This window comes from Echiichthys vipera (genome assembly GCF_963691815.1).
Source record: "Echiichthys vipera genome assembly, chromosome: 18".
Lineage (NCBI taxonomy): Eukaryota > Metazoa > Chordata > Actinopteri > Perciformes > Trachinidae > Echiichthys > Echiichthys vipera.
Window position 1 is genome coordinate 17,765,702 of NC_139843.1, and position 15,748 is coordinate 17,781,449.

The 15,748-nt window shown below is 41.7% G+C and overlaps 2 protein-coding genes across 2 annotated transcripts; one reads left to right on the forward strand and one right to left on the reverse strand.

The window, feature by feature from the left end:
- Positions 1-2,168: 2,168 nt before the first annotated feature.
- aco2 (aconitase 2, mitochondrial) lies at positions 2,169-12,756 on the reverse strand. Its single transcript, XM_083932359.1, has 17 exons — positions 12,682-12,756; positions 10,711-10,853; positions 10,164-10,422; positions 9,431-9,523; positions 8,652-8,810; positions 8,401-8,551; positions 8,165-8,269; positions 7,624-7,715; positions 7,167-7,272; positions 6,408-6,565; positions 6,232-6,305; positions 6,031-6,142; positions 5,665-5,943; positions 5,382-5,573; positions 4,386-4,518; positions 4,066-4,187; positions 2,169-3,960 (listed from the first exon to the last, which is right to left on the reverse strand). The coding sequence occupies exons 1-17, from the start codon at positions 12,715-12,717 to the stop codon at positions 3,829-3,831; spliced, it is 2,346 nt and encodes a 781-aa protein (XP_083788485.1). The 5' UTR covers positions 12,718-12,756; the 3' UTR covers positions 2,169-3,828.
- Positions 12,757-13,202: 446 nt separating this feature from the next.
- phf5a (PHD finger protein 5A) lies at positions 13,203-14,728 on the forward strand. The gene is made up of 4 exons (XM_083932400.1): positions 13,203-13,308; positions 13,626-13,649; positions 14,188-14,354; positions 14,564-14,728. Exons 1-4 carry the CDS (start codon positions 13,257-13,259, stop codon positions 14,651-14,653), a joined length of 333 nt encoding a protein of 110 aa, XP_083788526.1. The 5' UTR covers positions 13,203-13,256; the 3' UTR covers positions 14,654-14,728.
- Positions 14,729-15,748: the final 1,020 nt, after the last annotated feature.

Genomic DNA, 15,748 nt, shown 5'->3' on the forward strand with positions numbered 1-15,748 from the left:
TATTTTTTATGTTGCTTTGTATGTGTCTGCAATGGTTCGATCATTTTGCTTCATTATTATTATTATTATTATTATTATTATTATTATTATTAACATATTTTTATTATTGTTATTTTTAGTAGTAGTAGTGGTAGTAGTTTCTATCCTGTCGTACTCCCTTTGTTCCTTTTGAACAAGACTATTGTATACCATAGTACCTAACTTTTCAAATATGTGAATTGATTTTTTTTTCTTAAATTATTTTTGGGATGTCTTTTACGAATTTTTGTTTTTTGCGTGCAATGTTACGATCATTATGCTTTATTATTATTATTATTATTGTTATTGTTTATGTCTGTTTTAATTTATTTACATATTTGAAATAACAATTTCAATCAAACATCCAATCAGTTGTATTCAGTGTATAACAGGTTTCCCATTCACTCTCAATGGACCACTCTGATGATCTCATCTTTTGATATCTTAAAACATGTCTGGAAGGTTTCAAACTAATGTCTACTGCTCTGGTTTGGTATATTTGCATTATTAGTTGGCCTAGTGTTGTTATGTGGCATGTTTCAGTTATCCTTTTTCCCCTCTTTCTTTGACACATGGAAACTGTGGAAACTCCTCCCTAAAACCAGTTTCCAGGACATTTCAGAATAACCACTTTGTCTGAAAGAGCTCCGGACTTTTTCCCCACAGACTGGATAAGAAGAGGAGACAAGTGTCTTATTATGGAGGGATGACGACATTCTTAAATGGTCTCTATGGACCATGATAATGAATGAGAGGATAGGCATGTGTAGAGATTTGCAGCGGGTTTCCTATCCAGTTCCTCCTACATCTCCTCAGTTGATCAGTGGTAGCAGTGCCACAGGGGAAATAGGACATTTGTATGCTGCAATCGCACACATATACTCTACTCTATGTCTTCAGCATGTGCTGTGGGCCTTTTGACAGCTGTGTCCTGGTTGTGAGCTGTATTCAAAGCAAATCAATACCTGCCTCTTGACAAGTCTGACAGAGAAAGAGATGAAAAACAGCGTTGACTCTCAGAACATGTGAAATGCAGCTGTCCTCCACTGTAGAGGTAAGGCCGACCTTATATATATTTAGTTTTTCTGGATGTTTGAACTCTGGTGTGCAGATACGTCTGAACTGTCAAGAACCTGTCACTCAAAAAGGATTTGGATTTATATGGATTTTTATCATAAACTCTTGTTCCTTAAACGTCACATATTGCAAGAAGTTAGATTTCCATGTCTTTTTATTTTTAGGCAGGATGAGGTGCTGTAGAAATACTCTGAAATTGAAAGTACACACTGTCCACCTATACATCCTTCCGTAGAAAGTGCTGCTATAGTCATTCCCCATGCAGTTGCAGTGACCATGCAAAGATAGCAAGAGATGGAGAACAAGAGACAGACGGTAAAACGGAGTGCTTCAGACAGAGTGTTAATACAGGTATATTCAGACAGACGCTATGCGAAAATTGTGTTTTTTAACATTAAATCATGTAAAAATGTTCTAGTAGAAACCCTTAATACAAGTATGAACCAAGCCCCCACGACAGCGACTTCCTGGTTGATCCTGGTTGGAAGTGCCAAATACTGAGTGTCCAGTAGGAGTAGTTTGCATAATAGAGCAGTTTGTTTTTCACAGCATAATTAAACCTGTTTAAGGCCTGGAACAAAAAACATTCTAGTCTGTATGTTTAAGTCATATCTCCGTGACAACACTGAGGGGGGTTAATGTTTTTATAGCAGGCTAGTTTTTATTTTATTGGAGGTTAAAGTTTCTGAATAATTAGGGGTGTGGTCTCTTGAGTGACAGTTAGCCTCTGGTCCTCACTTCTCCTCGGAGGTAAACGTCAGTCAGATGGACGAATCTCCCTCCCCTCAACGTCACATACATGCTCGTTTTTGGTAAGAGGAAATGAGGCTGAGTCAAAGTCTGAGAAGATGGCGACTCCCGTAGGCGAGAACAATTGGCTCAAGTTGAGAACGGAACCCAGCAGAGAAGCTACGTCCATTTTTTATACAGTTTTTGGTATGAAGCTGAAAATGAGCATCATATGGGACCTTTAAGTGAAGAGAATGGGTCAGTTCTCACCCCTTACCGTACAACTCTACAGACACCAATAGCTGAACTGTAGACAGATTTAAATCACGTCACTGGAGCCAATGTAAATAAATGAGATCTGTGAATTTTTATTTTACAACTCGTTGGCATTACAGAAAAGATAATCTGGGAGAAAAATAACACTTAAATGTACATGTAATCAGACACTTCACACACACTCAGTCAGAGGAAGAAAGTGGTTTAGCCTTCATGTGATTAAGATGCAATGATCCGTACATTGAGATTTCGGTTCATGATATCCACAAAAGGACCAAAACCAGCTGACACAGTAATCTGGGGTTCTTTTGAGTCGCCACATTAAAGCAAGTGGTAATTTACAGCCTAACATCAGTTTTAAATGTTTCACCATTACAAAACTGACTGAGCTGTTAACTTGACACTTTTTTTTTGCCCTACAAAAAAAGGGCTCTGAAAACACGGGATGGAAGAGGACACAGGTCTGTGTCTAACCTGTGGGCGAAGTTAAAAGGAGTTTATGGAAAAAGCACTCAGGATCTGAACCTTTTGAAGGGAAAAATATAAATAAATACACAGGATTGATCAGGAGGGCAGTTTGAAGATGGTGGAAGAGAAGGAGTCGGGGAAAGAAGAGGTTTTTTTTTACTGCGTTTTCTTCAACAGTATTAAAGCATAAAAGTCTCTTTGTGAGGAAATGTCTGCAATAGTTCTCTAACATTTTGTAACAATGACAATATGTACTGTGGTGAATAAAAAAACGAATCCCTAAATGCAGTCACTGTAGAGATATACAGTAATGAATGTGTCAACTTGCGCTACATTAGCTTCATTTACTTTTATGTTGAATCCACTTGCTCTCAAACGGCCACGTGCGCTTCTGTGATTGCCGACATTTTCCAGGATGCCTTTAAGCAACCTCAAAAAACAACTGTCAACTAAGTGCCGCTTTTTAAAAAAATTAAATGAAATGAACTAGCTGCTGTGTCTTGTAGGCACTACTGTATCTCCTTGTGGCCACTAGGATGCAGACAGACTGACCTCAGTAGGTGGTAAATGAATGAACGTGTGCCCCTGCAAGCCCCCTTTGGATCCATGTGGTCGACTACAATTACACTAAACAACAAATAGACCTGGAGGTGCAGCCAACAGTAGTGTTTACCAGTTCATGGTGGAGTGTATATAACACCGGGGCAGGTTGAATGGCAATGGTTGACTAAAGCTGATTATTGCCGTGCAGTTCGCAACAGAATCCTCAAGCAAGTAAGTGATCAGCTGGCTGAGCTGCAGCGTGAAGTACAGGCCTGTTTGAACAGCTGCAAAAAACACCTGCAGCACATCAGCTGGCGGGGTCATGTGTTACGCCTTGGGTCGAAGCTTAGTGTGTCAAAGTGTGTATGTGTGTGTCGATGCTTTGCTTTTACAACAGACTGTTTAATCACCGTTTGACTTTAAAATAAGCAGCCTAGAGTACCTTCAAGAAGGCTACGCACTGAAAAATGAAGGTTTTAGAAATATCTGACCGCAGACCAGTTGCTTTTGTTCCATCATCAACATTAGCATGGCACTTAGTCTGAACTAATCAACATTTAACTCTTAGAGGGTTACCGACACGTCCCTAAAGTCCAAACTGCGTGCAAATGCAGATGATGGAACAATCATTAACAGCATCTACATTCTCCATCTTCCACACAATCCTTATCACCCTGTTTCCCCCTGAACATCCTCCTCCCCCACATGTTTTGTTTCTCACTGCAGCTCCTTCATCCTGTTGAGGGCCGAGCCTGCCTGGAACCACTCGATCTGTGTCTCGTTGAAGCTGTGGATCATTTCCAGGATCTCCTCGCTGCCGTCACTGTGCTTCACTACTGCGCTAAGAGGCTGGGGAGAACAAAAGGAAGACGAGATGTACTCAATACTTTTCCTTGACAAGTTAGGAGATGAAAGCCAACTGTAAGCGAGCCGTTTCTTTGTCTGCCTGCTTACCTTTCCTGGAGCAAAGGTTTTGAGTCCTCTGATGGCGATCTTGTCATCGGGGCGGATCTTGTCATAGTCTGATGGGTTGCTGAAGGTCAGTGGCAGCAGACCCTGTTTCTTCAAGTTAGTTTCTGAGGACAGGAGAGAGACACGTTTGTTAATGGAGAAAATGAATGGTGAGTTGAAAGATTTAACACGGTCCTAACTCCAGGTAAAAAAACAGAGTTTCTTAAAAGAAATTCAACTACTAAAATCCCTGGACATCTGCTCCTCTTCACATATTCAGTCTTATGACAGTATCTCCATCTTCAGCAGTTATTGTGCAGTACCGTGAATTCTGGCGAAGCTCTTGACAATGATGGCTCTTCCTCCCAGATGCCTGGGCTCCAGCGCAGCGTGCTCTCTGCTGGAGCCCTCGCCGTAGTTGTCATCTCCGACCACAACCCAGGACACACCGTTTGCCTACACACACATACAACAGAATGGGAAGAGTGTTGAGCTGGATTTATACTTGATGCGTGGTGTTAACGGAAGCACCGCTGTGCTGTAGATGTCTATGGTGTCAGTTTTCATGTATATATATATATATCACAGCGTCGTTCAAAAGGGCAAAGAAATGACAAAAACAAGAGCAGAGTAAACAGACACATGCAAGTCTTTCTAGACGCAGAAGTGAAGTGATGGACGGAGGCCACTTAAAGTCTATAGTATATTCTGACAGGATTATTGTATTGTGGGGACGGGGGGGGGTAAAATATTCCTTCCTCAGGAGGTCTGTAATATAAATGGTCAGAATACAGGGATTTCTTAATCCTGTGTGAAGTACCAGTGTTAGGAGGGGTTATTCAATTTACGCACTACGTCACCTCCATGTCGCCCTGTGCGTGCTACTTTGTTTCCTGATATCACAAAACTATGTAACCACGAAACTAAAGGACAAAATCGATTATCTAAAATAAGTAATAAAAGTGCTTCTTCAAGCGCCTCCATGCTCAAATATATGTGGAAACTATGAATTGACGGGATATGACGGTATATCAACATACGCTTTACACTTAGAGAGGGTCGTATTAGGACAGGGTTCGTTTTACCTAAGGTATTTTTTCTGACTGTTTTACAGATGGAGAAAATCGCCGTTATTACTGACATGGCGCATTTGGACAGGACTAACACCTCTGGTAAAAATGGCCTTACCCCACGTCCCCACTACACTAATCCCGTCTGAATGGGGCTTTAGAAACTAAATTTAAACTAACACAATGCTAAAAAGGACAGACTACCTGAGGAGTAGTGGTCCAGTACCTGGACCTTTCTCCAGTCCTCACCTTGTAGTGACGGGCTACGTCGGGGACTTGTCCGTAATCCCCTGTTAGGTAGTTCTTGATGTCATTGATGCCATCGTTCTCGCTGTTGACTGCGCCGATCAGCATGTTGTTGGAGATGTTATCCAGGTGGCCGCGGAACTTCAGCCAAGGTCCGGCAGCGCTGATGTGGTCTGTGGTGCATTTGCCCTTTACCTGTGGAGACAAAAAGGGGGAGAGTTCAAAACGTGTCCATTCTCAACACAGTAGCAGGGAGAATATTCAAAAGACAATTCAAAGCCCTGACCTTGATGAGGACCTTCAGGTCCTCGAGATCACTTCCGCTCCATTTGTCAAAGGGCTCCAGCAGCTGGAGCCGGTTGCTCGTAGGGCTGACGTCCACCTTGAGGCTGGTGCCGTCAGGGGGTGGGTGCTGGTAGGTGTCCTGGCCTGGGTCAAAGTCCTTGGCGGGCAGTTCATCTCCGTTGGGGGGCTCTAGCTTAAACTTCTCACCACTGGCTGCTGTAAGGTAATCCGTCTCTGGGTTGAAGTTTAAAGTGCCAGCGATTGCCATGGCAGTGACAATCTGTAGAAGAGGAGATGGAAGGCATTTAGCGTCAAAATGTAAGCTTGTGTGTCTACATGTAGTAGTGTGGATTTAGTGTGACTTTACCTCGGGGGAGGTGACAAAAGCGTGTGTTGCGGGGTTAGCGTCGTTCCTGGCAGTGAAGTTTCTGTTGAAGGAAGTGACGATGGTGTTCTTCTCTCCCTTCTTCACATCCTTCCTGAATGTGAAACACACAATATCGACTTAAAGAAAATACAAGTGTAACTGAACTATTAAGACACTGTAAGTCATGGCACAAACGCCTACCTGTCCCACTGTCCAATGCAAGGTCCACATGCGTTGGCCAGAACCACACCTCCAACATCACCAAGGATCTTTGACTACAGGAAGATAAAAACACCTTTGAGCTGTCGTCACAAAACTTAGAGAATAATCATCAGTGTGAAGGGAGATGCAACTCCCTCTTTTCTACGCGCACTCACATATCCATCTCTTTCGATGGTGGCGCGAATCTGCTCGGAGCCGGGGGTGACTGTGAACTGAGCTTTGCACTTCAGGCCTTTATCCAGTGCCTGCTTGGCCACAGAGGCAGCGCGGCCCATGTCCTCGTAGCTGGAGTTGGTACAGCTGCCAATCAGACCTGAAAGAGAAATAGGAGCCAGACGGATTATCAGAGTGTGTCCTGCTGAAAACAAACCGTTGAAATGTATCTAGGTAAGTAGCAGGAGTAGTCCACACATCGTACACAGGTATTTTTTTAAACAGGGTTTTTACTCCGTTCTCAAAAACAATGCACACCACACAAGCACCGTTTAAAAAAATAAAAACCTCTGTGCATATGAAAACACATTGAGCATGCCAAATGAACAAGCGATGATATAACCCAAATTGGCAAAAGCTAAAGGCTACCTGGTTGCAATTGTCTGTAATGCATTCTGACGCCTCTGGTCCTCAATATAGTGGAAGAGTAACTGTTAAATGATGTGTAAACATGTAAAAAAGTCCTGTTAGCAAGCTCAGAACCAGCACTATTTTGGCCATGTCCACCATTGCACAAAATGTTGCCTCATTTGTGACGCCTCACAAAAGGAGATGACGGCGCACACCCATATGTTACAAGCCAAAAACTCCCCCACTATGCGTGTCGAAGGGCTGAAAAGGCTACGTTTAGAAAAACTACCCGTGCGCATGTGGACTAGGCCCGAAGATGCGCAGCCTGTCGCTCTATGGTCAGTTCTTACCAACTTTAACCTCCAGCGGCCAGCCGTTCTTCTCAGCAACAGCACCTACTTCAGACACCGGATGAGCCAGGTCAGGGGTAAAGGGTCCGTTAATGTGGGGCTTCAGCTAGAGAAAGATGCAACATAGGATTCAAGTTACTAAAGTCATTCTCAAATAAACATTACTTTGTAATTGAAGTCATCAAATAATTAAAACTGGTATTAATAGGGTAGCCCATTAAAAAATATATGAAACGTTGGTTTCTATCAACAATATGATCTATTGCAAACCAAATTCTGAGTATTTTGTGGAAAATTCAGGGTTCTCCCTTCTGGGCAACACCTCATAAATCACCAAAGCGTTAAGTGTTAAATGATCCCTGGACAGAGACCTTTGTTTCATGTCACCCCTTCCATGTATTTCCTGTTGCGCTACACTTTGAAACATCCACTGAAGGCAGAAAAAAAATCGACAAACCTCATCCAGATTGAGCTCAACTAGCTCGTCGTACTCGCAGCCTTCATCTGGAACCAACAAGTCGGAGTATTGATCAGCCAGGGCAGCGATCTCTGGGAAGGAACAAGATTTACCATTAACCCTTTATAACTGGCCAGAATTGCAGGAGGACGGATACTGATACAGTTCACAGACATTTCTGCTACCTCTGTGATTTAATTTTCACTTTTAGAGCTATGTTTGCATGCCATTTTAATTGCTTGCATCCTTCTTCAATGATTTAGGAGGTGAAATGATGTCAAAAATCTAATGGAAAAATATATAATCTTATTCTTTTGCTGGGATAAAATTCTTCTGGAGTTATTTGTGTGCAGTTCTGCTTCCTCTGACAGTTGACGTTGGACAGATGGAACTGATGAAAGTCTTATTGGGAGATGAGAAGTTCACGATAAGATTTATCTAAACACAGCCTTTCCTTGCTTATTGTCATTGGATTTTAGAATAATTTCATCTTCCCTTGTCTCTATGCAAAGAAATTGTACGACCACAGCTCTAAACTTACCTCCGCGCCCAGTCTTCTCCAGGTAGGTCTTCATGCGGTGGTTGTAGGGGAACACTGAGGTCGTGGCTCCAATCTCTGCTCCCATGTTGCAAATGGTGGCCATTCCTGCACACAACAAAACCACACACCATTATCATTATGGTCATCATACGACTTAACACATGAATGTTACATACAATACAAAACACAATAATAAAAAAGAAAGATATCAAAGTGTAAAGCTTTTTTTTACTCACCAGTGCAGGAAATGGAGTCAACTCCTGGTCCGTGGTATTCTACAATGGCTCCAGTGCCTCCCTTCACGGTCAGGATGCCCGCCACCTTCAAGATGACATCCTTAGGAGACGTCCAACCGGAGAGGGAACCGGTCAACTTCACACCAATTACCTTTGAGGAAGAGATTGGGTAGTTAATAAAGGTGTGACAGGAGACAAAGGTCATAGAAGACACAGAGGAGAGAGAGTGCAATATGCTGTATTCTGCTAACCTTGGGGCACTTCAGTTCCCAGGCGATTCCTGCCATTACATCTACAGCGTCTGCTCCTCCAACGCCGATGCAGATGGAACCAAGCCCACCACCGTTCGGTGTGTGGGAATCTGTGCCAATTAACATCACTCCCGGGTAGGCGTAGTTCTCTAGGATGATCTGTTTGTATAGGAAATCTGAACGTTAGCACGCTAACATTACTGTGGCTTTAATAACTCACTTCTAGGCAGAGCATCCAAACTTTAAAAAGGTCCCATATTCGGCTCATTTACAGGTTCAGACATGTATTTTTAGTTTCTACTAGATGAACATGTTTACAGGGTTTAATATAAAAAAACAAAAAAACAAACAAACTACAGCATTATTTTCTCATACTATCTGTCTGAATATACCTGTATCCACCCTTTGTCTGCAACACTTCATTTTAGCACCTGTCTCTTTAAGACCCCCTCGTGAAAAAACCCAGTCTGCTCTGATTAGTCATCTGTTAGAGAGAGCAGCGGCTGTGCTCTCAGCATCTCTGCACCTTCATTGCAGTCGGGGAATGACTGTAACAGCACTTTAATAGTATAGTTGTGACATCACAACTGTACAGACGTCCTGACGGCTCATTTAAAGACACAGTTTTTCTGAATACAGGCTGTTGCATTTCTCTGTGGATTGAGTGCTTTGATACTTTCACAGTATTTATACAGCACCTCAACCTGCTTTATAATAAAAACAAAAAAAAAGACATGGAAATCCCACTTTTTACAAATGGTATATTGAAGCAATTATACCTGGTGGATGATTCCAGAGCCTGGTTTCCAGAAGCCAACTCCATATTTTGCCCCGGCACTGGCCAGGAAGTTGTAAACTTCCTGGTTGACTTCCTAGTATAAGAAGCAGGATGACAAATGTTAACAAGTTAGTTAGTTAATTCTTTATTGTCCACGGTGTGGAGATTCGTCTTTGGTCTCAACCAGCAGGACAACAACAACAACAACAACAACAACAACAACAACAACAACATTTACACACAGACATCTTCAGGGCAAGAAGCAGGGCAGCAGTGACAGTATACACATCAGCAGGATATGGTGTTCAGTACCCCAATCGCTTTCGGAATGAAGGAATTTTTAAAAATGTTACGATTTGCCCTTGGCACTTTGTAACGTCTACCCGAGGGAAGAAGTTCAAACTCCCTATGCAGTGGATGGGACAGATCGTTTGCTATTTTGACAGCTTTTTTCCTTAGCACTTCCTCGTACATACAACTTAATTGTTTCTGTTTTGTCCCTATGATTTTTGAGGCAAGGTTTATTATTCTCTGCAGCTTGCTTCTTCCTTTTACGTTTAGGTTACCATACCACGTAGCCATATTAAAAGTTAAAATGCCCTCAATAAGGTTCTTATAAACTGTTTCCATAATGCGCTTGCTCACTCTGAATGAGTTGAGTTTGCGCAGTAGATGTAGAAGTCATTACTTTTGATACTTGAGCATAATTACTGCAAACAAATAAGATCCTTCACCTTAGCTCTGGCCAGATCCTTCACTCCTCCGGTCTGGGCCTCGATCAGGTGGTCACAGTGGATGGTGGAGGGCACGGCCACCCTTGGCAGGCCACTGCTGATGAACTGCAGCATCGCCATCTGGGCTGTGGCGTCCTGCATGGCCACGCGGTCGGGGCGGAGACGCAGGTAAGTGCGGCCGCGGTCGATGTCCTGCTTGTGGGGGTCATCGAGGTGGCCGTATACGATCTTCTCTGACAAGGTGAGTGGCCGGTTGAGTCTGGCCAGAAAAATGAAACCACATTTTATTCATAGTAGGACGCTGCAACATCGAAGAAAGTTTCAGCAGGAAACAGGGCAGACGATGAGAATACAACTTGAATATATATAATATATAATTCACTGCGGGTCAGGCTGACTGATGAAACCTTGTAAAGGCTACAACTATGATGGGAAACTGTGGTAAAGGACAAACAAACACTAGACATAAAACAAATCACACAGATAACAGTGTTTGATTTGACTGTTTGGCCACAGCAAATATAGAGTAGATTAGGTGAATGCTGACCTTTTTCGCACAATGTCAACGTTGGATTGGAGCCTTTCATAGTTGACGAAGGAAGTGGCCTCAAAGCGGCTCATAGACACTTTGGCCTTGGCTCTGTAAGCTGCTGATACATGCAGGCGCCGTGCACCATGGCCCAGAGCCAGCTGGAAACAACAAAAACATATGTAAGTATGAGCAAGTATAATCACAGAGCTGCAGACCAAACCAGACACACCGTTGTAACTGCACTGTTTTCCCACATGCAGAACTTATTTAAACTAATAGAATAACTTAAAAAAAAATGTAAAATCTAATTTGTATTCTTTTGAAAATCTTAAAATTGACTCAAAAGAGCAGAATCTGAAAATATTGTTCCTAAAATCATATGGAAAGATAATAATGGGAAGTTAGTTTGTGAATGTCACGCTGTTTTTTTCTTCACCAGCTCTCTGGTGTCAAATATCAGGGTGATACCAGGTGAACATGATACAACCACCACCATCAGGCCGACCTTAGACCCATTCGCAACCTGTGGAAACACTTGCTCCAGTCCCCTAAAACATTTTAGATGTCTTTCCTGCCAAACTGTAAATGGTCATTGATGTTAGAGGCTAAATTTAAATGTTTTCATATCAAACATTTTGTGATTTACATTGTGTAGTGTTTGCAGTTGATGAGGTAACAAGAGGAAGACGACAAAATCAAATTCCTCGGCTGTTCAGGTGTCCTTGAACTGGACACTTAACCCCTAAACTCACTCCAATGAAGCTCCAGACCGAGTAGCTCAGCTCTATTTGAGTATGGACTAACGATTAAATAGAAGCCCCCCCTAACGTGGGATTGTAAACAATTTTATTACCAGAAAAGAGCAAAGAGTTTAGTAGACTCCTTCCAAATAGATAAATGATTAAGTTATCAAAGAAGACATGCAAGAGAACCAACTTTCTGACAATTGAAGGTCTTCAATGACCAGACCGTGTGTGCTAAAGATTAGCCATGGTTCAATAAAAGAACAATGAGCAGCTTAACCAACAACCATTAAATCTGTTCTTTTTTGGTGTCAAGTTGCTGTCACTCTGTTTAGGAGCTAATTTAAGAGATAATACGTCAACTAGAAATCTAATCATGGATTCAGAAATCAATCACAATCAAACATAGGCTGAGCAATCCATTACTTTCTATAGGTGTAGACCTAATTTGGTATTTTTATGAGTTGGGATGTTTGAGTAAAGTGATTATTATGGAGTGTTTACTGGCTCATTTACATTTTTTCCCCAACACTTAAACAATGCCAGCAATGACAGTCTACATGTTTAATTCTACATAAGAAGAAGGTTATCTGCTCTTTTTCCTTCTTCATCACGCAGCTCGATGTAGCCATTAATGTGAACTTTGACGTTTAGAATCGCCAGTTATTATTAGATAAACTATAAAAAAATAAATATTGACAGCACACTTGTTCGACTTAAGACACACACCCTGTTAACTACCACGGGCTAAGTGATTACTTTCTCTTCCTCAAACTAACTCAATAATGAGTAAGACTGTGTTTGCTGTATAATTAGCTATAATTTAACAAATAGGTGTTCTATGCTTTCCACGCTGCTCGCTTGTGCGCCTACTGGGGGCTCTAACCTTGTGGTTAACCTTGCTTTTAAACACCAAGCTCAGTTTCTAAAGCTAACTCAGATATTTTAATGAACGGCCTGAGGATATCAGTGATGAGTTCGTGTAAATGGAGACATTAGCAGTGTTGTTTTAAGCCAGAGACAAACTCGTTGCTGCCCAGTGTGTGTGTTCAGTGCAGTCAGGACACGATGACCTGACCAACGAGCAGGTGACCGTTACACAGCTTACCCTCCACACCAACTGCTCTCGGAGCTTCAATTAGGCCAGATTAACATCACAATGGAATTAGAATAAGTAAAATAGCAAGTGACACCCTTCACCGGTTTATAAATAATGCAAAATATGTCAATTTTCGTCTCTTACCTGGAGCCGGGCCACAGTGAGACAGTAGGTTGCCATTTTGTTCACTGACAAAGATGTGTCGGACGCGAATGACGTCACCGTTTTTCTAGCCTCGGTCTCGCAGGTCCTTTAAGGACAAAGGATTTACGGTCGTTTGACTTTTATTAAGATTGTTTACATAATGTCATTTGAACTAAGACTTGTTAGTCTTAGTTTTATATATTTTTTGGATTTGATAGAATACAAACAAAAATGTCACCCATGCTAGACAGATTTTTAATATATGTTAAGTTTTATAAAACTGAAAGGATGAAGACAATTTCCATTGTATTTTTTTCTTATTTTTATTTAGAAATATACGATCCCTGCACAGCCATATTGTTGATGAGAATAAATTATTTTATTTGAAAAATATAATATATATATATATATATATATAAATATTTTTTAAACGGATTAAGATACAGTGGATAAGCGTTGTCTTTATTTCTGTTTGGAGCCGCTAGGTGGCGGTGATGAGATTCCTCTCTCACAGTTTTCCGGTCAAAGGTGAAAGTTGAACCAACTCAGCAGCGCTTGCCTTACGTTAGCCAACAATGGCTAAACATCATCCAGATTTGATCTTTTGCAGAAAACAGGCGGGTGTCGGTACGTTCACATCTATTTTATGCGTTATCTAACACTGTTCTTCTGTCGCTGCTGTGTGTTTTTTTATTGTTGTTCTGCTCGAGTTACCGTTAGCATAGCAGCTAACGGCAACAGCATGGATTTCATTGAAACAATGTTAGCTAACTGTGTTAGCTTAAAGACAAGTCTGTCGCTACTGGCTAATGCTGCCGTTTCACACAATCATTCAGGCATAATAATGGGTTTACTGCAAATGTGAGGAAGGAATAGGCTCTTCTGTAAGCTAGCAAAGGAATATGATTTGTAGCCGTACTGACTGCTTTGTTTTTTTTCCTTAGCCATCGGGAGACTTTGCGAGAAATGTAAGTGTCTCCTTCTGTGATTCATTTAACTGATGGAGTGTTTTCACCCACGAGCCATTTTTCAACTCTGCTGTCATGACTATTTCACTTTTGCAACAGTTTGGGGACAATAATTAATCAACATGTATAGAACAGTTTTCATTTGTGCTACAGTGACTGATCATTTGATAGACCAAAACTTATAAATTAGTAAATTAATATTTCTGCATTGCAATTTGTTTCTAGAAATACCTGTCCTTATATACCTGTTATTTTATAGACTAAGTGATTGATCAAATACTTAAAAAAAACAACAACAATCAGTATTGAAATGTTTGGCTGCAGTGCATTGTCACACACACTGGGTAGCATGTCCCCAATAGTGATATGATGTATTGTTTCAAAGTTCATGTGTTTGCTATAGTCTAACTGTGGTGGAGGCTGTGTTATTCAATGCAATCTTCCTATTTCACACTTTTGGTCCACGTTTTGTTTTGTGTTTGCCTCCCTCTGTTTTGTCAATTAATTCTCTCCTCTGCCCTATCCACACTCCTCTCAGGTGATGGAAAATGTGTCATCTGTGATTCCTATGTGAGGCCGTGCACGCTGGTGCGCATCTGTGATGAATGTAACTACGGCTCCTATCAGGGACGCTGTGTCATCTGCGGAGGGCCCGGTGTATCTGATGCCTACTACTGTAAAGAGTGCACCATCCAGGAGAAAGATGTGAGTGTCTTTCCTTTTATCTGTCACTGAAAACAGACTGTTAAAGGATTTAACCAAGGCCATCTCTGAGACAGTTTTGTTATCTTGCATGACTTGTTGTGGTTTAGTCTAGCCATAAGAAGATACACGTCCCGTACAACTTTAGCTGCACCCCAAACGAACACAAGCAAATGTTTTATAAAAAAAGTCTCTTTCTGTTTCCTTCACAGCGAGATGGCTGTCCCAAGATTGTGAATTTGGGCAGCTCTAAAACGGATCTGTTTTATGAAAGGAAGAAGTACGGCTTCAAGAAGAGGTGAAGACGGTGCGCCCCAGTTCTTGTTTTAGTTTTTCAGCTTTTGCAGATTGTTTTTCAAACCTCAAGAAACCTTTTTGACTCGTCAATAAAACTCTGTTTTATATTTCTCTCTTGCCTTCTCTGTTTTAAGTGTACTTTTAGTGTAAATACTCTAAGCCCTTCAGTTTTTTTGTCATCTCAATGCCAAGATAACTGCAATAAATCTACCTGTTACTGATTTACTTATACAGTTCATATGGAACATGCAAGCAATCCATTCTTGCGTAGTAAAATGCATTAACAATAACACATTTTGGCACAGCTATGTAGTACACTCAACAAAAATATAAACGCAACACTTTTGTTTTTGCTCCCATTTTTCATGAGATGGACATAAAGATCTAAAATTCATTCCAGATACACAATATTACCATTTCTCTCAAACATTGTTCACAAATCTGTCTAAATGTGTGATAGTGAGCACTTCTGCTTTGCTGAGATAAGCCATCCCACCTCACAGGTGTGCCACATCCAGATGCTGATCTGACATCATGATTAGTGCACAGGTGTGCCTTAGACTGTCCACAAAAAAAAGCCTCCCTGAAATGTGCAATTTTGTCTCACAGCAAAATGCCACAGATGCCACAAGCATTGAGGGAGCGTGCAATTGGCATGCTGACAGCAGGAATGTCAACCAGATCTGTTGCTCGTGCATTGAATGTTCGTTTCTCCACCATAAGCCGTCTCCAAGGGCGTTTCAGAGAATATGGCAGTACATCCAACCGGCTTCACAACCGCAGACCACGAGTAACCACACCAGCCCAGGACCTCCACATCCAGCAGTTTCACCTCCAAGATCGTCTGAGACCAGCCACAGAGACAGCTGCTGAAACAATTGGTTTGCATAACCATACAATTTCTGCACAAACTGTCAGAAACCATCTCAGGGAAGGTCAACTGCATGCTCGTCGTCCTCATCAGGGTCTTGACCTGACTCCAGCTCGTCGCCGTAACAGACTTGAGTGGGCAAATGCTCACATTCGATGGCGTCTGGCACGTTGGAGAGGCGTTCTCTTCACGGATCAATTCTCGGTTTACATTGTTCAGGGCAGATGGC

Coding starts and splice junctions, on each gene's coding strand:
- aco2 (XM_083932359.1), bottom strand. CDS start 12,717: ATGGCAACCTACTGTCTCACTGTGGCCCGGCTCCAG. Junction 7,273..7,623: donor TTGAGCTCAATCTGGATGAG/GTTTGTCGATTT, acceptor ATCTTTCTCTAG/CTGAAGCCCCACATTAACGG. Junction 6,143..6,231: donor TGCATTGGACAGTGGGACAG/GTAGGCGTTTGT, acceptor TTTCACATTCAG/GAAGGATGTGAAGAAGGGAG.
- phf5a (XM_083932400.1), top strand. CDS start 13,257: ATGGCTAAACATCATCCAGATTTGATCTTTTGCAGAAAACAGGCGGGT. Junction 13,309..13,625: donor CAGAAAACAGGCGGGTGTCG/GTACGTTCACAT, acceptor TTTTTTCCTTAG/CCATCGGGAGACTTTGCGAG. Junction 14,355..14,563: donor GCACCATCCAGGAGAAAGAT/GTGAGTGTCTTT, acceptor TTTCCTTCACAG/CGAGATGGCTGTCCCAAGAT.